We start from the raw sequence: 23,277 nt of genomic DNA on the forward strand, positions 1-23,277 counted from the left end.
AAAAAATATGGACACTAGTGTAATTTATTTTTGTCGTTGGCTATATGTTGAATAAATGATTAGCATCGGTTACCCAAACTACTAAAATCAAATTGTAAATAAATGAAATATATGAATTCTTAAATATCAGAGCACGATTTAATAGCGACGTGCAGTCACGGCATGTCAGCCGTCAAGTTTGTCGGTGAAGTAATTTTTTTTAAATAGTTTGAACAACATTTATTTGTGCCAATGACTTGTAAGAAAATTAAAAAAAACAATATTTCATAATTGTATGCAGCATAAGATTGTGATGTAAGTATATTGTTTTTATGAGAAACCGAGGAGAATCGGTCAGATCCCCGCGCTAGCGCAGTTTGCTGCTAAATTGTCCGGCACGCGGGACCAACGCGGAGGCGCTCACTCACCGCACTCAGTCGCACCTCGGCCCCGTTCTGTACTAGACGTATGTTGCAGTGACAAGCTGAATTAGCTATTACCTCTCGCAGTTAAATTCATTAGTTTTCCTTCTGAGAAAACCAAGTGATAATAACCGCGCCTCGAGGCTTGTGAGTGGATTTATCATATGTGCTTTTACTCATAATCGGAGCATTCTTACACCACTCAAGTTTTCGGTAAGTGAGGCTATTTTACTTATTTATAGTCAACAGCTTGACAGTTGACAATATTCCATTAGTTGGTTGACATAGTTAGCTGTCGATAGATAAATCATTTAAGAGCATTCTGTTAACATTTAGCTTTAAGTAAGATATGAAATATATTTTATAAGAACATGTTTTTGTAGTCGAGTGAAAAATGAAAATACTTTGGAATGGCAAAGTTCAGTTTGATGGACTGAAAAAACAAATATCGAGTATTCGTTGACAGATGTTGTGTTCTCTTGATGAGTGTGAGTGTGAGAGTGACAGAATATAGTATTAACACTAAGTTATTCTCATTTTAAATATCTGTTAATAAGTGAGTAACCTAGTACGATGTATATTTTTATTACTGTATCTATACAGTACGCGAGTCCCGATCGAATTTTATTTAAACACATAATCGTTTTCGCATCTTAATAGAAGGCTAAGAATTGATAAACGATGCGATTGCGACGTATCGCGTATGTTTGTAAATAGTGAGGGGCAGGTCTTCCTGTAGTGACAGCGCAAACGTCAGTGGACTCGTAGCCAATATTTTTAGAAATGAGTAAATATTTGATCATACGTTACCAGCAAGTGCTGCCAGAGTCTAGTCGTCACTATTTTACTACTGCCTATAATATTTAAAGCTACAGTTATTTACATAATTCTGGCTGTGACCTAACGTGAGCGTATGCAGCGTTTACATAACATTATCACGTTTTATTAAAAGACATTATCTTAAAGATTTTAAAACAAAAGATCTTTAATAAATAATATATTGCAAACATTAAAGATTTTTTTACAATTTCTATAATAAGTAATTACACATTTATTTCGTTTCTGTTGTAAGTAACACATCTTTTATTAGGCAACCTTGTTGTCGAGATATTTAAATTTAACAGTGTTCCTTCTTCTACCATTTTTGAAAGGCAGACTGACAAATGCGTCCTCTGCTGGAACGCGGTTCCTACAGACTTGCGCTACCAATTATGGGAATAATTATGTTATATACACCGCCTCATACCGCATTTCTCGGGTAATATTAATTTGCCAGATACGTAATTATGAGAAGAAAGCATTAGAAAGGTAATATAACGTGGAAATAATAACTATAGGTACCTAATAATTCTATTCATTTTAAACGCATTACATGTTTTATGCTTTACTTTTTTTAATTTTTTAATGGTTATTTCATAACAATTAAAATACAATCAATGAATGAATAAATATAGTGTCCTACTATCAATATCGTAGATAATTACATTCGTTTTAGCAAAACAACGCTTTACCAAAATTGAATGCAGGGATGTAATTAATCCTTTGCTTTTCCCACTAGGCCACGTGATGCTGTAATGAGATCTGATATCTCGGCAGTATCTTCTCATCTGCATGATTGACGCGGTGTCCTCAGGCAGCCGATAAGGGACAGAATGCGATCTGTCAGACTGTCACTGATAAACACACGAGATAACTCGAGAGCTGAGTTCGTTTAGTTTAGAACAATATGTGTACGAAGAAGGTGCTTTAGTGTTAATGGTGCTAAGTTGATATGGCGAATATATTAAAAAGGTATTGAACTCAATATTTCATTACAAGATAATAATCAATTATTGGTCATTATTAAAAGTAACGTAATTACTTTATTGTGGTCATATTTTTTGTATAAAAACAGTTCATAAATGTTCATGTATGATGTAAGAAAAATTTTCTATTGTAAAATGTGCTATTTGAATTCCTTAGCTTAGCGCTCCGGTTGAAATAGAAAGTGAAATTACTTCGTCTCATACATACGTCTCATGCTAAAACATTGTATTACGAGTTGAATGAGAAGATATCTACGAGTGTCGAGATCCATTTGGCCGTTTACATGCCGTAAGATACGATACTTGACTATTTACTTTGAGTTATTTTTGCTTCGAAGCACTCTCCCAAGCCCAAACATCGTCGCGTTGGTGCAATGATTACTTTTGGACAGTCCATTTAGAACTTTCCGCGTTTTTAACTCACAAATATAGTTATATCGATAAACAAGACTTGTAAACCTACTCTCTTAAAAATATCACTTTAAACCTAAGCACTGCTGATATCAATGTGTCAGTCTTTTTTTAAAAAACTGTCATTGTTTTTGATTGCGTCAGACCTCAATAGTATAACTATTGTAAAAGGTGCTTTTAAATAAAATACACTAGCTTGCATTACATAAGAACGGTAACGAAAAAATTAATGCTTCAATTAAATATTATATTTTGTAATGTCACGTTATAGTCAAGGTAGTCCGCAGCTAGCCGTAACTACCAATCTCTCCCCAACCTCAATATTAGCTTAGAGTATGTATAAGAAAGAAGCTCTTCCGACTGTGCACCATGTAACATTTGTAAATGAGAATAAAGACGAACCTCAGCCAACTAAAGCGAACACTTGTATATACCATTATAAAGTTCCCACAATAAATGCACAGCGGCTTTTAATAAAGCTTTTAACGAAGCGTCATATTTTTTTCGAGTTCCGTTCTATATTTTGGCCGTAAATGAGTTTACGATAACCCTGAAACTCATTTATTGCTTCTACCAACGCTGCAAGCCTTCAAGGCAGTTAAGTGATATTTCGGAGGAAATACTAAAGGCTAATGTACTTACTTGTTCATTTATTTATAAATGTTCGGTGGTAAGTTTTGTTTATTTGTGGTGGTAACCTTCAATGTCAGCGAGACGACGAGGTCATCTTCAAAAAGTTAGGCTTACATTGTCACTTATTATGGACATTTGGCAAGAATCAGAATACAGGAAATAGCTCAAAATTTCCTAAAGGACGGCTAAAGAAATATAACTAAGCAGATAATATCTCAGCGTTTTATCAGAGCCTTGTGAGATGATGAGAGATAATGTTGACGCGGTCATGTTATGTTATTTTCAATTTCCAGTATTTTCATTATTAAAATAGTCTTTTTACTTATTTATTCTTGTATTTTATAAAAATACTATTATAAATATTTTACCGCTTTTATTTATAATTTATCCTGGTGTCTGAGTATTTGGCCTTGAATATTATTTGTAACTAGTTTCTGCCCGCGGCTTCGCCCGCATGCGAGGAACAGCCGTTAGGACCCTATGTCCTTTTCCAAAACTCTGTCAAAGAGTATGCAAAATTCTAAGATTAGCCGTCGAGTAATTAAAACATGAAAGCGTAACACGCAACCACATTCACGCAACTTCGGATTTGTGTTATTAGACGGGACTAGCAAAAGTGGAGATGGCTATGCAAAGGACAGATTATTAGTTGTACAGTGCCAATGTCTGTGCTGGATGGACTACTTACCATCAGGTGGCAAATTTATGTCAGTCTGCCTAACTTTTTAAATAAAACTTAAAAAACAATTTGCATAAAACCTTTCAACCCCTACTTTTTTCCCTCTCTTTTTTATCCTTGGAGAGAGGCAGTTATTTATTTTAAACTCACAGACAGACATTAATTTTTAAGTCAAATACAGGAAAATATGTGTATATATATATATATACACACATATTATATATATATATATATAAAAGACAAATGACACTAAATATCTACAAATAGTATTAAACAGTTACTAAATTGTCGTTCTGTATCTACCAAACCATCAATACCATCAATATACTTTGTTAACTATTGTTAGAAGAAAAGAAAAAATAATGATAGTTATCTGTAATTTAGTTTAATTGTTATAAAAGTATAAATCTTTATCAAAATAAATGATATTAATTTTAAACGCTTCATGTTGATAAATATTGCTAACACTGATACTATTCAATTCGAACCAGCAATTTTACAAATGTTACTAGACATTTAAAAAAACGCATGAAACAATATGAAGAGCGTGTTGTATTACGCTTTATTGATATATTTTACTGGTTTACTATAAACAAAAAGTAAAGAATTGTCTTTATTGCGTCAGTAAACAATACAATGACAAAAATAATATAAATCGCTACCAATTACTATGTTCGGATATAGGTACGAGTGTTTGTAGTGTGTATGCACAGATGTACCTACCTTGTCAAACTATGGTCGCCTTGCAAAGTAAAGGCGAGTTATTACTTAGCAACTCGCACACGACAACGTGTCCACAGTATCGAATGATTGAGTGTTTCAGTTAGAGGACATATCGATCCAAATCACATTTTAAATGGACCTTAAAGCACAATAATTATTGGTCGATATCTTTTAGTGTTATTGATTAGTGAATCAGGACATTACTTTAATTGTCTCTTAATCTCTACGACAATAGTAAGTTTTGTTCACTTGTTTGTTATTTTTAGTTTACGCAAAAACTAGTAAACTAATTGGAAGAAACTTTTTTTATTATTTATAGGCCAGCGTTTGACTGTTGACTTGCCTGATGTATATAAGCATCGACACGGCTTAAGATGTAGCACGCTTCCCTATATGAAGCCTGTTTACTCTAGATTTGAAGACACCAACGTTGTACCTATCGGGAAACACAGACTCAGGCAAAGTATTTCACAGTTTTGCAGTGCAAAAGATATATGGAAGATTAATATTATGGTAGTTTATATAATAGTTCCATGGGGGTCGGGGACTGTATAAGGTGTATGTATGTTTAAATATCGCATATTTTTTGATATAATATAGTTTATTATGTCAATGTTATCGAAAGGACGTTGTCGTTCTGGGAGTTTTCCAAGTAAACATTGCCAAAATTGAAAGTACACAAAAGGTTACAGGTACACATATGTTACAATATTTTTAGTTATATAGTATGATGACGTCCTCCTGGTCGATATTGGCAACAACAGCCATTTTCAAAGGAGACTGCAGAAAAAATTATAGTGCACTAGTGAGTGCACAAACAAAGTTCGTTACCTATTCCTTCCCTCTCATAATCCGATAGGTCGTTAATGTGACAAGACCGGAAAATTAATTGCTTTTTATTGGACCCCCAGTCTGAGAGGCATGTATTTGGAGGACCACCACTAGGAAACGTTTCAGCCAAGCGGGTTTCGGCCTCTATACCATTTCCGCTCTGATGGCTTCTTCCAGACTGTTACAATCTCACTAGTGGAAAAAGACTAGACCGCCCTGCTTACTCCGTGAAAGGAGGTTTTGCATGAGTTCGCTCAACGTTCCACTCTTTTGATCAGAAGATTGCCTGAAGTTCCTCATGGCCGGCAGGTACTCCGAAGAGTGCCTACAGACCATATAACCAGTGCACCACAAAGAGGTTGTGTATTGATGAGTTTAACAAGGCCTTTATATTATAAAGGTTCATCTCTTTTACATTTTACTATGACCTATGTTTACAGCAGTCAGCACAGAGAATAACAGGCGTACTGGCGTTGAGCTTACTTAGTAACCTTGTACACTGACTGTATTATAAAATTTACTTTTATCTCATTATTTCAATAATATATTATGTAAACATAATAGTCGGGGTCGATAACGGGCCTGAGGCGACATTTAGTTATAAAGTGCATCGCCGTACGTGCAACACCCCACCTTTACTACCATTGACACATCAATTAGCTTACTGGAAATAAACGGCTGTAGATTGTCGGTGTCTTTCTTCACTTTCTATTTAATTACTGTACCAGCTATTGCGCGAAAGTATCTCAAATACTTAAATGTTTAATATTAATACAATAGCGTACTAACACGCCTGTAACGCTGCGAGCCACTGGCTGGAAATAATTCTACTGTGCTTAAATCTTAGGTGTCCGTTTGTAAATAATGTATATACAACCATACGGATCAACATCTTCTAGAAGCTTAGGTATATATCAATAATAATAAATCATATTTTCAATCCGTGTAATCGATTTTCAATAATTAACCAAGTCTTTAAATATCATAAAATATATAATATAAATGGAAAACATAGTATTAAAATATGAAAATACTAAAATTGATAATTCAAATATTATTTATTACTGCTTGTAAGGTAAGTACCTAGTCTGCAGTAGGAGTAACGAGGCATTCACGGCCGAGAATACAATAACAATGGCCATGCGATGACGATCAGCAGCGAGGTTGTGCCGGCATAGGCGGCCGCATCTGATAGACACTACCCACTCCCGCGCCGCCCGCACTCCGCGCCCGTGCTTCGTTCCATTGTCTAGCGTTCGCGTTATTGTTGCCACTGGGTAGCCAGGAAGCGGCTGTCGTTTGTATTACCCGGTTTCACGCTCTTTCTATACTTCTCTCAGTTATATCTCGAGTAATTGTTTACATAACACAGGCTATACTACAACTGTGTAAACTAGCTAGTGGCCGCGTGCTTACAACAAGTGACCTTTCTTATGATTTGTCTCATTAAAGTTTGTTTAAACAGCTTTTTAGTTCTTGTGCTCGATCTAATTACTTTTCTTCCTAGAAGTTAAAAGATAACATGTATTAGTAGAATTTCAAGTACTCGCCGAGGAGACTTGTAGGTAACATGTCTTCTCAGCGGGTTCGGAGTAATGGTCGCAGGTTCCACTGACCTCCTTCAGAGCATTAGCGCCCCGCGACTATCGGGCCACCCGTACAGTTATGTTGCGACCGCTCGTTGATCTGAAACAAGAGTATCGACGAAGATACGATACCTTTGTGCTGATTTCCACGACGATTGCAGTCGCTCAAGAGACGGAGTTATTGAAAGCGACATGATTGTCAGTGTCCATTTCATTCTATTTGATTTTAAGACTTCGGTAATATTAAAGTAATTTAAATCTAGGTACCTACCTGTCTATAATTAGATGTAAACTATAATATTAACGTTGATTCAGTATATGAATAGTAAAACCAAAACTCGTAATAAACTTATCAATGTAAATTATCAACTCCGACGGTTTGTTGACAATTTTATGACAATTCTCCAAACTTTATTTAAAAAGTAACATACGTTATTTAGACAATTCTCCAAACTTATTTCGGCTGTTCCAGAAACTCTACTCTGCCTTAATCCTATCTTAATCGCTACACAACAAATAAATAAACAAAAATCAATATTCGGAATGAACCAACTGCATTTAAAACTTGATATTTGTACATGACAGCTGAACACATACTATCAAGAGTTATTGTCATGGAGTTAGTGAGCATAGAATTAGGCGTTCACCGTACCGCATATTAGAACGGGGACGGTAATTTAATTATCGCGACCTTTCCATTAAAGTCAATTGTCAGTCAGAGCTGCGGACTTCGGCGCGGGCAGATCCTTTCCTATGTGATGTGTCATTTTGAAATGCGCGCATCGTCTATGACGTCAAAAAATAACATTAAAAACTATTAAATCTATATTAATGCCTGTGTTCATACTGTATTAGGTACGTCTTCCATCGCGACACAATGACAATATAACCGCAACGTAGTGAAAGTTCTGATGTTTATTTATCTTTTTCAAAGTGAAGTTATTATTACTTGCAATTTCTTTATCTAGCCGTCATTGGTTCTTGCCGCTGCTTTTGTAAATGCATGAATGTGTTTGGCGATTTAATCATACTAATATTGTGTGAGGAGGCGTGAGTTGTTTCTTTGTATGTTCTGGATTCACAGAAAATTGATCCGTTTGATATAATACTGTGCAAATTATTATGGACATACGAAAGTCAATAGTTTCGAGATGTATCGGTACCTAGTGTAGATTATATTACACATTGGCTGTTGCATGTTTTTGAGATATTTGATTAGTGCTGGATACGCTCGCAGCGTTTTGCAGCAGAGATCGATCGGTATATATTATTATACTTAATATTTGTTTGAACGAGTTGAAGCCTTTTGGGAAACAATAACTTGACCAGAAATACCAGAAAAATGTCACGCATAAATTCAAATTCTAGTTTCAACCACTCAGCGAACACTTATTATTTTTAGTGTATGTTTACAAAACAATATATTTAGCAATCATAAAAAATGCGATAGACATTTAAACAATATTATAAGTAATAATTATTGCTATTCAGGTCGAAAAAAATATATCACAAGGTCGAATCGAGCTCCGGTCTCCGGCACGGCGCACAATTCTGCCGACTGTGGACTGCGGACTGCGGACGCAGTAATTAAACCGAAAGGAAAAACCATCAGATATCAAAATACAAATATTCATTAGTATCATTTAATTCAGGGTCTCTTAACACTAAATATTAATGGAATCCGAAGTGTTTCAAGGCCTGTATACTAACTGTAGCCACTGTACTTAATTACCACGAAGCTGGAACTTGTGCACAAAATGTCGATACATAACACGGCCCTTATTCAGACGTGTTTTTTTATACATTGAACCGGTTGATTTGCTGTCGGCAACATTTACGTACGTTTCATTCGTTACGTAGTTCGTACGGAGGTCCGTTCGTTCGTCAGCTATTTAGGGTGTTTGTGCCTGTTTACGTCAAAGTACAGCTTTAATAATCATTCTCTTTCTTAAGTTCATTTATAAAATAAACATAACTAAATACAAGAATTCGTTCATAATTCTGTTAACACGGCTTTGTAACATTACGACATTAACGGCAACCGTGAAAGTAATTTCTGACTGACTATTTAAAAAAGTGAGACGTTTATTTTATTATTAATAAATAAGACAAATAGGTCACATTCCATCTTCTTTTCAATCCGGTTGAGCACTGTCCCTGGTTGATTGGAACAGTAAATAGTAATCTAAAGGTTTTTCTGACGTAATCATTACCAAAATTTGAAACGTATAAATTTGATTGTCACAGATTATGCAATACGATTTTGTCACCGTTGGAGCCGATTATCATTTTATTACTTTTGGTGTATTTACATTCACTTTTTGAACATAATGATCTAAATATACACATGTATATTGTTTCGTTGATATATCTCATATCAAGTTTCCATTTTCGCGACGTCAACTTCCTCTGTAATAAAATTCATATTGAATATTATCGATTTCAAGAGATAATTTGGAATGAGAAATAATAATTTTAAGATTGGAGTTATGTTTCTTGCTTTTAAAGAAAATATTTTTTTAAATATATACTAATATTATAAACAGGTAAAGTTTGTGAGGTTGTAGGGGGGAGGGGGGTAATCTCTGGATCTACTTAACCGATTTGGAAAATTCTTTTACCAATAAAAAGCCACATAGGTTATAAATTAACATTCATAGGTTATAAATTAACCCGAAAAATAATAAGACTTTTTCGTAGTAGTGGGATATTTGCAAACTGACTTTTGATTGCCTCGTTGGTCTAGTGAATTGATGTAAGGCCGCAGACCTGTAGGTCCTGGGTTCAATTCCCAGGTCGGGCCAATAAAAAGTTACTGGGTTTTTCTGTCAGAAAATTCTCAGTAGCTGCCCGGAGTCTGGAAGTTCGAAGTGTGGAGTTGGAGTGTACACTCCCGTGCCTCGGAAAGCACGTTGGTCCTGCGCCTGAACTCTTCCTGGTCGTGTCGGATTGCCGCCCCATCGGATTATGAGAGTGAGGGAAGAGAGAGTGCATCTTTGTTTGCTCACACACTTGGGCACTATAATAACCCCTGCGTAGTTGGCTAATCTCTCTTGAGATTGGCCGCCGTGGCCGAAATCGGGCTGGAGGACATTATTATTATTATATTTGCAAAGTAACTTGGAGAAGAAACGGTCGAACGATAACGTTTCTTACGAACACGACCTTAACGATGAGAGATATATGATTGAGTTATAAAGAAAAGTTGTAGAGATTGATATTGCCTACTAAAAAGTCAGCGACAGCATATGTCTAACTTTTGTATTTAAGTCACAAAAAGTAGTTTTTTATATTAAAAAAATAATTTAAATCGTTAGGTCATGTTTAATGGTCATATTATCAACAATTATGAATTCTTAAAAAATAAGTTAACTTATAGTCTCAAGAGCTTAAAACAAAATACTTTTTCCTTTTACTGCATATAATTTGGATCAATGGTTAAAGAGATGATAATACGAAATAGCTATGGACCATTCAATACATTACGACCGTGTCGTTATGTATTGAGTGATATTTCTTTTTTTTTTTTTTTATAGAATAGGAAGGTGGACGAGCATATGGGCCACCTGATGGTAAGTGGTCACCAAACGCCCTTAGACATTGGCATTCTAAGAAATGTCAACCATCGCTTATAGCCAATGCGCCACCAACCTTGGGAACTAAGATTTTATGTCCCTTGTGCCTGTAATTACACTGGCTCACTCAATCTTCAAACCGGAACACAACAATATCAAGTATTGCTGTATTCTATTAGACGGTTTTTTTTAAATTAACAACACGTCAATCTATTTAAAAATAAATTGCTTTATTACCAAGGAAATTTTATTTAGATAAAATTGTTTTTTGGTTGCATAGTTTAAGAGATAATTTAATATATCAAACACGCGAGACAATTTTACTAATGTTCGGCCAATAGATCACAAATAAAAATGTTTACCGCCCAACGAAGTAGGCACGGGTCAGCTAGTGTATAATAATATCATCGCGCTGGCGTCCATGTGTGAGATAGCTCTATAGTAGGTAGGTAGTAGATCTAGGTATGGTAGGTCAAACGGTTACGATTTAGTCTTCTTATTGCAAATAGTTATATTGATTGATATTGATATTTTTCAGTTATTTTTTAAAGCGTTTAGTTTCTTTTGTTAGTGCTTACTAATAATTTATAAATGGCTCAATATAGTTTTTTAACATCGTCACCAAACAATATATCGATGGGTGAATGTATATTAAATAACAATGTGTAATTTTATTAATATTTTTTGTACGTGTGGATATCGGTGATACCAACTATGATAAATAGATTGTCCGGAAGTGTTTAAAATCAACATCGCTCAGATTCGTATAATAAGTTGCACTTATCCTTAATAAATTTTAGGTTGGCAATAAGTTTTGGGCAACATATGAAGCGGATCGCATCTGGCATTCGATCGGCCACTCTCGAATGTCGTATCTGTCCGAAGGCGGCTGACCTTCGGGCCTGCTTCGATCGCTTTTTATTATTATTGTAAAACCGTATATGGTAGGCTACTGGGTCGAACATACACGTCTTAAACAAAAAAATGTTTTAGGAAATGATCGGCTGGCAACAACCGCTGGACACCTGTACAGGCGATTAGTTGATGCGTAATTATTATAAAGTAATGACATATTTTCATGATTCAGAAGTACGTGCCCAAAAGAATTAGAAGGTGTTATGACAGTTGAATCGCGGTGTATTTATGCAAATATTCTCTATATTATTTGTAGAAAAGAAACACAATAAACATAATAAATACATCAATTTAATACTAGAAATAAATATAAAATAATCATTCCAAGCTTCCGTCTTAATAAAGTTAATCATTCGTTTTTAGGTCTAGGAATATGCATTTTTAATAAAATTCCTCAGACTATACTTGAGTTGCCACAAAGTAGGCTTCAATTAGTTATAAAAAATAATCTTATTAGTAAAACCTACTCTGTTGCTGAATATATATGTCTGACAAAAGTGCGTGGATTGAATGATTGCTGGATCTCGTGCAGGAGCTAAGTGTATGTAGTTGATACAAATTGTTTTTTTTATTTAGCAAAAAAAAGGACTAGGTAAACTACTGAGTTTCTTGCCGGTTCTTCTCGGTAGAATCCACATTCTGAACCGGTGGTAGCGCTTAACGATTCATAAGTACTTGCAAAAGTGTATTTGAATAAAGACATTTTGATTTTGATAAATGTAAAATCATGATCGGTATAGTCGAACATTCGTAGCGTGCCACCAACTAGACCGCTAGCCGCTAGCGGGGTCCCGCGCTCCGATGCGCACGCGCGAGCGTGGTGGATGTGGATAGAAAAAACCTATTGATTTGTATGTATTCATATTTTGCATTGCTTAAGTTAGTAGCGAGCACTGCAATAAGCACCGTTACTTCACCTCCTCCGTGAGATAGCGAAAGCACTGAGGGCTACTTAATCGTTAAAAACCCGCTTCGACGTCAGCAGTTGTAATCTTAGAAGAAAATGTCAGTGCAGTTTATTTTGAGGATTATAGTAACTTATACGATAAGTGATGTTTGCATTTGCAGCGAGTTGCTAAGGAAGCGAAGTCGACGTTCAAGCACAAGCATCTCTGTTATACGGGTGTAGTTTATTTGTATGGGTCAATAAAACAATAGGTATTAATTTAAAAAAAGGCTAATTAAGTTATAGAATTCAGTTCGTAGGACAGGTATATTGAAACTTCAAGGTTATTGCTTCGGGTGCGACCCGCGAGCTTGGTATTGGAGTAATGGCGGGTGATAATTTTGTGTAGTCACTTTATGCCGGCGGCGGCAGTAACGGTCACGGTCGACCGTTGGTGCCGCATACGTGTCTATATATCTCGTATCTTATAACATTTTTTGTATTATTTGATACATTAAATCGTAATCGTAATTAGATTCCAATATGGTAATGTGAAACCCAAGTTGCATATTAAATATTATTTATTTACGTAAAAGATATTTTCATTATTATTAAATAAATTGCCGGGAGAAAGCGCGTGTTAAATGACGACCCCCTCATTCACCTTTTGAAAAGTAAAGTGCTGAGATTTGTCAGGCGATTCGTTGATAAACTAAGCTTTCGTCTCGTTTTAGTTTGATTCGAGTGTGAGCATGGAAAACTCAGGTATATATTGACTGGTTTTATTTCTTTTGTCGTAGCTTAGTGTGTGAGTGGGTGTGTGTATATAGATATTAATTTGTATCTCTATACACACACACTCAGCAGCGCGAATGTAGTTTAGCACGATTACACACAGCCCTGTTGGAAACTACGACATAGTACGAGCGTACGAGCATATGTGGACGGAGGAGGTTCGATCTCGTAGTTTACTTACACTCGGTTCAGTCGACGTCGGAGCGTTAGTTGATAGTATTATGTTACTTTTTATTTTAATGGAATGCCTCTAAATAAACTAAAAAGTAACTTTTACCTGTGCATAATTTCATAGAAAAAGTTAGTTTTTTGACGAGAAAGGAAATTTTCTATCTAGGTATATAAATGATCACATTTAATGTAATTTGGAAAGCGTTAAAATGTGTAATATTATTCAAATGAAGCGAACGCGCAAACTCATTAAAATTAATACGTTGAGATATTTCGCTCTGCGAATGAGAGAAATTATCATTCTTTTTTATTACACAGTTTATTATAATAAATAATTGTATGTATTCGGCGGCCTAACAATAACGTTTTCCTTGCGTAGTTCCGGTTTGGAGGGAATGTGAGCCAGTGTATAACAGGTACAAGAGGCATAAGTCATAATACGTTAGACCCTTGACTATAGAGTATCCTTCTGGCAAAGCCAGTGTCTATAAGCGAAGTTGACCACTTACTCGGGCCCGGTAGCCAGTATATATGTACTTGGAGTCACTTTCGTCGACTTGCTATTCGTTGACACTATTCATAGGCATTAAACTATGTGTATTTGTTAAGGTCGTTGACCGTCGGAGTGATATTGCGGTGGCGACTAGCACGTACTTCCGTATTCAATACACGTAGATAATTTATAAACAAGTTGAAAATGTACAAGTAAATATTAAAAATTCACGCGGCGTTTAACAAATGTTTAGAAAGTAAAAGTAAGAATCGTAAGAAAAAATTAAAATCGGTAGCTGTGAATCTAAAAAAAAGCCGTAAGAGAATAACACAATAGGGCCCGAGTGTGTTCAACGCTGGTGGTAGGGCTTTGTGCAAGCTCGTCTGGGTAGGTACCACCCACTCATCATATATTCTACCGCAAAACAGCAGTACTTGATATTGTTGTGTTCCGGTTTGAAGGGTGAGTGAGCCAGTGTAATTACAGGCCCAAGGGACATAAAATCTTAAATCCCAAGGTTGGTGGCGCATTGGCTATAAGCGATGGTTGACATTTCTTACAATGCCAATGTCTAAGGGCGTTTGGTGACCACTTACCATCAGGTGGCCCATATGCTCGTCCACCTTCCTATTCTATAAAAAATAAAAAAAACGCGTCGCCACTCGCCTGCTTCGCGAGTAGCTGGTGATTTGTTGCGGCTGACTGATAAATTGAAGTGGACAATATGCTCTTTTTCTTTTATTTACCATATTATCCGACTCATTCAGCTTACCGACCTGCTCATTGTACAGATTAAATTACATTAAAACTGCAATATAGGTATATTTAAAATTTATAAACAATCACTTATATAAATAAATATTTTAATATAATACAATCCACACATATCCATAGAGTGGACCAAGCCATACTACCTATTTTTGTGATCTGCCCAGGTGCGTCTTTGTCGCTTGCTTTTATACAAATACTAGCTGACCCGTGCCCACTTCGTTGGAAGGTAAACATTTTTTACTTGTGATCGATTAGCCAAATATTAATAAAATTGTCCCGCGTATTTTGTTTTGAGATGTGTTTTTTCTGTGTAGGTGTGTATATATGTATGCCTATGAATGTCAAACATCCTGATAACAAATGGTGTTTTCGGCTCCGCGGCGTCCTAGCGATCCTCGATAGTGGACGTAGTGGAGAGTGGACCGAACAGACGCTATGTCTAATACCTACTCTAGAACAAACTTTCCGCTGTAGGCAACTTTCGGCCGTGATTGTATGAAGTACTAGTAGGAAATTAAATGTAATTCAATTTTCAAGTCAGGGTCACTCGAGGTCGAACTATGTTGACGGGGAGAAGGGGACAAGGCAAGAGTTTTAAGAAATATTTATTGTTAATGATTTCCGTTTTACAATAAAAGACAACGAATAATGGTCCCTATATATATACTATATACTATATATAGTTATATAGCATTTGCGATTTATATCTATTAGCATGTATTTTTCTGGTCGTGGTCCTACAAATAACGGTATAGTGGTACTGAAGAGGTAGGTACGCACGAGCGAGCGCGACGCGGGCTCGCGGTCCGACATGGCTTACGATCAGTGAAAGTCGCTCAATCTGTCTTCCAAGTTTCGATCTGCAACACTTTTGTTTTCGGAAATCGATTGTCATTCGAGGGAGATCCTCACTAACGATTTTCTCTCGACACCCTTTAAATAGATTACGGAATAATTTAGCCTTCCCAAGCATTACATATGTAGCATGTACGTATTTATAGCCTCTTAAACAATTGTAAGAACTTAAATGATTTGACTGTTACATGACTAAGTTCCACGCCACCATTCAAACCGGAAGGAAACCTCCTTTTTTCGTGAAATCGATTCTTTGGCTTCATCGAATAAGTCACAAGTTCCATTTTTAACGAATGTTTGCATTTACTTTTGTTTTGGCCGAGAGTACAGACTGCGGAGTGTTCGAGACACTTCAGAGATTGCGCGGTGCGGCGGCGGGGCTTGGCTCTCGAGCTTTGCTCATATTTCTACCACCACACTTATTATGAAACTGATCTACTTGCGTCTGGTGTTGGTTACGTGTGAGATGTCACAATGAGTTGATAAACTAAATACGCGTAGTGCTAAAGCAAGAACGTTGCAGCGACAGTGTCTGTTTCGTATGTTCATAATTAATTGTTAGTAACCGTATGTGGTAGCTGCTGTATGAACAGGGCAATAGGCTATCTAACAGAAACCGACAGTAGTTGCCACCCTACTTCACACATTTTCAATTAGTTTAGTACTCATACTAGACATCGACGGACTTCGTATTTTGTACATCACTATTGCGTGCAATCGGATAACCAGCTTTGCGCTTTAGTTAAATATAAATAAAATTCATAGATTATGATAAGTAGGTAGATGTATGGTAGGACTAATTAGAAATTAATTTTATTTAATTGAAAAAATACTAATGGTGAAAGTACAGAACGTAATAGATAACTGTCAAATGAACTCAAGCTAAAATTCAAGTCAAGCTGTTTATGATTTAGGGATGTAACCCGTTGATGGGACACCCATTCGTACCTACGTGATCGAATTATGAGTGAGAGTACACATAGAGGTCAGTGGGCCCATGGCGTGCCGCGGCGGAGGCGCGGGGGCGGCGAAGGCCGCGGGCCGGTAACTTGGCGGTTATGTAACGGCCGGCCGGCGGCTGCCATGCAAATCTTCAATAGTATCTCAGCCACTAAGCGCTCGTCCGTTTCGAAATGGCTAAATGTCAACATCCATTTTCTTAGTTTAATATGATGTACGCGACCACAGTGAACAACTCTATGTTTCTTAAGTATTTCAAATATTCCCCTTTGCAATATTTGCAATATTCCCCTTTGCAATATTCCCATGAGCTATGAAAAGCTACCTAATTAAAGTAATGTAAAAAAGTTATAAAAGTCGTTTATCATACAAATGGCTTAATCATGACGGACAACGGCCCCGTGTGATATTGTGATTTAAAATTTGATAATTTGAATGATTGATGTCTTCCCTGTACCAACCGTCGCCTTTTCGCGTTTCCTCACTGCCCGTTATCAAAATATAAATACCATTTTATATTCTAAGTCCGATTTGAGATAATCTCATTATTAAAGTAAGAGCTCGATATGCGTCCGACTAGATTTTTGCGTGAATTGAGAAAAACCTTAACTGAAACTTTAATCTTTATTGACAGTGTGGTTACTCGCAATACTTATCGTTAGATACATTAAACGAGACGTTTGAGTACCAGGTGGTTTCTCGCGGGCGGTTTCACGAAGCTTATCGCCGGCAATAAGTACAAAATAAATAGAGCATTAATAATAAATCTCGGGTTTTGCTCGACTTCAACTTACAAGTTACAATGCTTTCGAAATCGAAAGTCCACGCGCTTACTTATTTATTTGAGACATATCATATTTATTACCTATTTATATTTATAAATTATTACATAAGCTTATCGTCGCGGCTAATATTAATTAAGGACACACGTATAGAGAATAAAAGCTAAGAAATTTATCATTGTATGTCACGTGTCAAGCGGTGCGAGTGGACAGCTGGCGACTGCTGCTGAGTTGACAAGTACCAAAGCCGGCGTGTCGGTGCCAGGTGTCGGCACTAGCCGAACTGCAAGCCAGCGGTACAGTCGACGCGCCCGCGCTGCGCGCCTTGTTGCGACTGACGGTCGGACGGTCGCGGGCAAGGTCCAGCCGAGCACGTGTCTAATCGTTTTAAAAAAACCTATAAGCGGTAAAGCACATAGTACTTATATACATAATGTTTAGGTATGTTGTGTTTTATTGCATAAAATTATACCTTCTTTAAATATTTTACACTGATTTCCGCCAGTAGCTTGGTGCGCGTTTGAGGATTAGGTTTCACCGGGGATAGGTTTAAGTAAGCCTATCCCGTATCCCGTACAACAATGTGTATGCAACATCTCTTTATGAGTGGTTGAGAAGTTAAAACTTATAAAAGAAAGAACAAATTCACTTTTGCATTTATATTGCAATATTGTAAATGTTATAAGCGTTTCTCGAGTATACACATTTATTTTTATTTTTATGCGTACCGTATGTGTATATATGTACGTAGTTACATACCTACTTGATAATTAGCAGTGAGTAGTTAAACTGATTATAAACAGTAAGTAGCTTGACGTTTATAAGAAACTGCTTGACATATGCTATACGTTCCTAATGTACCTACCGTTTACTAAACATGACTTTATCATCATTGTCCTGCATCACTCGCGACGAGGGAGTAGTAGAATGAGGAACGTTCTCAACCTAGCGAACTACAAAGTTGTTAAGTAAGTCCGTCGTGATGAGACCACATGCTCTTGTGACAGAATTGTCATTCGTCCTCACGTCTCACTACAATTGTAGCTGCTGCTATCTGCCTGTGACTGTCCCACTGCTGCTCTTATCCCTCCTCTCCTTTTTGAGGATAAGGTTTGGAGCTTATTCTACCACGCTGCTCCAATGTGGGTTGGCGGAATACACATATTGCAGAATTTCAGTGAAATTAAACACATGCAGGTTTCTTCTCGATGTTTTCCTTTTTCGTCAAGCACGAGATGAATTATAAACACAAATTAAGCACATGAAAATTCAGTGGTGCTTGCCCGGGTGATGAACTCACGAAGATAAACACTGTGCCATCTCGGGTTTCGTGATATATAACGTGATATATAACCAATATAAGTCAATAAACAATCAGTTTTCGTTTAGCACGATTAGATTAACTGCCCTTCGAATATTTCAATGGTCAGACAGACAAAAACAGCGTTTCCTGTTTTTCATCGTTATATTCTAATTAAGCGTCACTTTTCACACGAACAGCAATAGATGAGTAAGAAAGACTTACGCATAAGGAAGTATGAATCATTATAACATGCTTCATTATGGCTCTATCGAACTATAGGTATTCTCCGCTTCGTTTTGTGTGCTGAATATGTTAATTGCAGAATGAAGAATTAATATCGTTTAGTAGATATCTTATATGGATGCTTTGGTTGCCTGTAACCGAGGGAGCACATAGATTTATAACTCGCATATTATATTAAAGCTTGTCATGTGTATTACTTGTTGGAGATCCTAATCCTGGTGGTAGGGCTTTGTGCAAGCTCGTCTGGGTAGGTACCACCCACTCATCAGATATTCTACCGCAAAACAGCAATACTTGATATTGTTGTGTTCCGGTTTGAAGGGTGAGTGAGCCAGTGTAATTACAGGCACAAGGGACATAAAATCTTAGTTCCCAAGGTTGGTGGCGCATTGGCTATAAGCGATGGTTGACATTTCTTACAATGCCAATGTCTAAGGGCGTTTGGTGACGACTTACCATCAGGTGCATATGGGCATATGCTCGTCCACCTTCCTATTCTATAAAAAAAAAAAAAATAATAAAATAAAATATATGTGATATCGGTCGCTGTAGGACATTCAGTAGCAGTAGCAGCGGCAAAAGCAGAATCGGAAATGCGGCGTCCGAGCGACACGAAGAGGATGCGGCCGTGAGCCGAGACGTCTCCGCGAAGAACACCGCCGGCATGGATCGCTGGCAGACCACGCTCGAGGACATGATTCATCTGCGTTCCTCTAACAACCAGGCCTTCAAAGATAACTATTGGGTAAGTAGATATTCTTTCTTTATAGTTATTTACACAGATGAAAAAGAGTAATATTACTCTTTTTATATGAGAGTAATATTACTCTTTTTCATCTATTTTTAGTTGTTCTTCCCGAAAAAGAAAGTATTTGCCAGAAAAACTATATCAAGTTTGTATTTAATACATAAAAATAGTCAATATCTTGCTAATTAACGTGTATCGCGCACACGACTCGAGACGACAAGTGACCGGTAAAAAATAAGGTGCGTCCCCGCACCCCGCCTTCACGGTGAAGCGAAGCCGCAACGTGCTGTGTATAATTCGTTTTTTTTTTTAGTCAGTGTAAACGTAATCGTGAAAATGAACAATTAAAGTCATCATTGTGCTCCATTCGACGCACCGCGTCGTATCCAGATAGTGAAAGTGACTTAATAGGGGTAAAAGTTTACTCAGACAGCGAAACTTATTTATATGAGTGAAAGGACTGCAGGAGCCAGTTAAACGTGCCAAGGGTCAGCCAATTCAGCTCTTCTATTCTGAATTGAATGACAAATTGCTATGAAACTAAACATAATCACAAGTATCATTGGCTGCTATTGCGCGACCACCGATCGATCGACTTATATACATTCACAATATATATATATATATATGTACAAAAGGGCTTTTAGCAGAAATAATTTAATTCATCTATTTGTTTTACAGCATACATTTTTATAAAAATCAACGTTGTTAAAAACAGTCTTATAGGATCAATAGTTTTATAGTAAATAGAAAATCCAGTGTTATCTATTTCTGTTCTATGTTGACAACAAGAGTGCATAGAGGCAAAGATGTCGCGTATTGGCAAGAGTATAACTGATTCAGAAGTTTGTACATTTAAAAAAATAAAACCTATAATCCACAAAGCAGCGCTTAAATTAAATAAATGGCATTGGCGTTCTTTAAAACGGCCAATAGAGTAACATTGAAAAGCGTACCAACATTTGCTTGACCTCCGCGGACCTCGAATGTTCTCGAGAGCAACCGACGCGTTTGCAAAACAATATCAAACCACCATACAGTGTGAGCGTCCACCTGGGACACCTGCGCAATACCGTAATAACACATCATTATGTAATCATCTTTATTTGATTTAAAACATAACATCTTTATTCCAAGAAAACATTGTGAATTATGAAAACAATGTAGTGTGATTAGGCATCCAATCATAAAATAGGTATTTAGCTCTCACATTCTCTCACATGTGCGAGCTTGTGACAGCAATTAGCACACATTCGATGGTGCCTCGTCGTCGCGGTGTCTATGTGGAACAATTAATAAAAAGCTTCTCTTAGGCATAACCTCTGGTTGTATAAAATTTTTAGTAGTTAATGATTTAGCTGAAAGTCAAATTATCAATATAAATAAGCATTAATTGAATTAAACCAAAAGACCATGATTTTATAAAGAATATTATTTTATATTTATTACCCCGTGACCATTAGCCGCATAGAAAGTTTTTTAGTTGGAAGTATCGGAACTATGAAAACTAGTCCATGATAGTTGCAAAATATTGTTCTAATTATCATTGTAATAGTGATTGGCAACCAGTTGACCACCCGGATATAGAGGTACAGTCACAGATAGCAGGTGAGCCGACTCAGTAGCTAATCGAACCAATTAATGACACTGTCAGTAAGTGACACTACGTCGTACGGTCTTATCGAGTTAATCCGCATTTCGCCGCAAAGCGAAGCTTTAGCTATTCATAATATAACTTAAGAGGAAATCATAGGCTTTAGAAAAAGTAGAAATCGTGTTCCTGCTTTCCACACCTACTAAGAAATCTTCCAAGTAGCGATAGTAATTTAAAAACGTGATTTACTGGATCGTTGTTACAATGTATTGCGCGAGATCGAGATACGATAGTGAGATGGGGCGACTGTGTGACGAGTGATGACCGACAACTCGACGAGGGCTGCAAGAGTACTCGACGTCATACATTTGATTTATGATTGTAATTGCTTTTGCATATTCACTTAACTTTAATTTATGTTCGTTACACAACGATATTACATCGTTAATAGAACATAGATCGTGTGATGTTGCCGCGGATGTATATAGAAAGCGTGTATGGGGGCGAGGAGGCCAGTTGCCTATGATAACAAAGACCATCAAGCGTCGCCGCAACCTCGGAGCGAGCGATCAGTCACACGTCAGGGGGTCACGTTAAGCAAATCAATACACGATAATGCGGGTTTTCCTACTAGGTGTTACCTACATTTAATTATTATCCACGCGCAGATCCAGTGCCTCTTAAAACTCGAGTATATTTATTTTAGGTCAACAAAGGTTGAAAACACAAAAATGAATCTATACTATATAAAACGGTTTTTATCATAATGATGGTTTTTCATTTCCATGCCATAATTATGGTACCAGTACTTCCCGTTGTGGACGGAAGCACATACTCCTCCGTACTCGTCGCCATTCACCGCATGTGCATCTTGCTATACCTAAGCGTCGAAATTCAATCAACTCGATCACTCGTGTACGCTAATTGGAACCTTAAGTTTGTAACCATTAAAATCTTTTTTGATTATAGTAAAATACATGGTGGAAAGAAAGTTATGGTATGGCCAGTATATACAATCACTTAATCCATTGATGCATACCGTTGTGGCGCGACCGGCGCGTGACCAGCAGATAAAGAAAGATTTGTTGCGACTGACATGAATAAATTATATCGAATAGAGAAATGTTACCGATCGGGAACGTGCCTCGGCCAAAGTTTGTGGTGTCGAGCCGTATGCGAAGAACTTACTGTGTATGTCGATTATGTGACGTCACATGTCTAAGCGAGCGACAGCCTGTGACAGAGGACTAGCGTTAACTGTAGCGGCCGATTGCTTTATAGTCGTGTATGTTTGTGTTAGGGCTTTAAAGGCGGCAAGCATACTCGTCAATGGTTTCGTCACGACTGCGAAACCGATTTCTGCTAAACTCTTAAGGTGCCAATATTAACTTGTCTGGACGACGAGATGAGATGCAGTTTGTGCCAAATAACATTCATCTTTCAGCGTCTGGCCAGCAATCAACGGAATAAATTATTTGCGCAATAAATATTAATTACACTCCTTCTAACTTACTTTATCGAAGTCACAAGCTACTTTGAAAATCAACAATGCGTTCGAACGAGTTATATCAGTAAACAAAAAATAAGTCGAATCAGATAATTTAATACTGTTCAAGTATGGAGAAACAAAATGAAAGTAGATCTGCTCGAAGGTAGATATAAGTGTTATGAATAATTTATTGGAATGACGTATATTACAAGTCGGCTAATAAATAGTGGGCAAATATTCGTTGGTACAGGTACGTCACGTTGTCAGTCGGTCGGTGGGTCGGTGGGCCGTGCGCGCGGGTGGTCGCGCGGCGCGGATGGCACGGACGCGTTCGATTAATATGTAATTATCACAACGGCTCTCCGCGAGTATCCTCGCGTGCGATTAATAACTCCGATAATGCAGTAGCGGTGCTCTCGATCTCCTTTTGTCTTACGATTTCTTCTCATTAACATATTTATTTACCTACAATTGATCGCGCGCAAATGATTATCATAGTGAACTCAATAGAAATAAATGCTAGATAGACATACTCTCGTGACTCGTCATGATATTTTTGTCCCCCTCTATTATGACGTCTATTATTTTACTAAAGCCCTAAACATATACAAATAAAATTAAAAATAAT

The 23,277-nt window shown here is 37.0% G+C and overlaps 1 protein-coding gene across 3 annotated transcripts in view; it reads left to right on the forward strand.

Moving 5' to 3' along the window:
- The first annotated feature begins 399 nt into the window (after window positions 1–399).
- Window positions 400–23,277, forward strand: part of LOC126780195 (nostrin) — a 30,517-nt gene continuing 7,639 nt past the window's right edge. The window contains exons 1-3 of one of the 3 annotated variants that reach the window (XM_050504458.1): window positions 400–614; window positions 1,960–2,192; window positions 19,371–19,563. In XM_050504458.1, the coding sequence (XP_050360415.1) occupies window positions 2,173–2,192; window positions 19,371–19,563 (213 nt within the window). In that variant the 5' untranslated portion in view covers window positions 400–614; window positions 1,960–2,172. Of the gene's footprint in view, window positions 615–1,959; window positions 2,193–19,370; window positions 19,564–22,929; window positions 22,992–23,277 lie in introns of those variants that run through there. The other 2 variants (XM_050504459.1, XM_050504460.1) reach the window with 2 other exon arrangements.

Source organism: Nymphalis io, chromosome Z (genome assembly GCF_905147045.1).
Source record: "Nymphalis io chromosome Z, ilAglIoxx1.1, whole genome shotgun sequence".
Classification (NCBI taxonomy): Eukaryota; Metazoa; Arthropoda; class Insecta; order Lepidoptera; family Nymphalidae; genus Nymphalis; species Nymphalis io.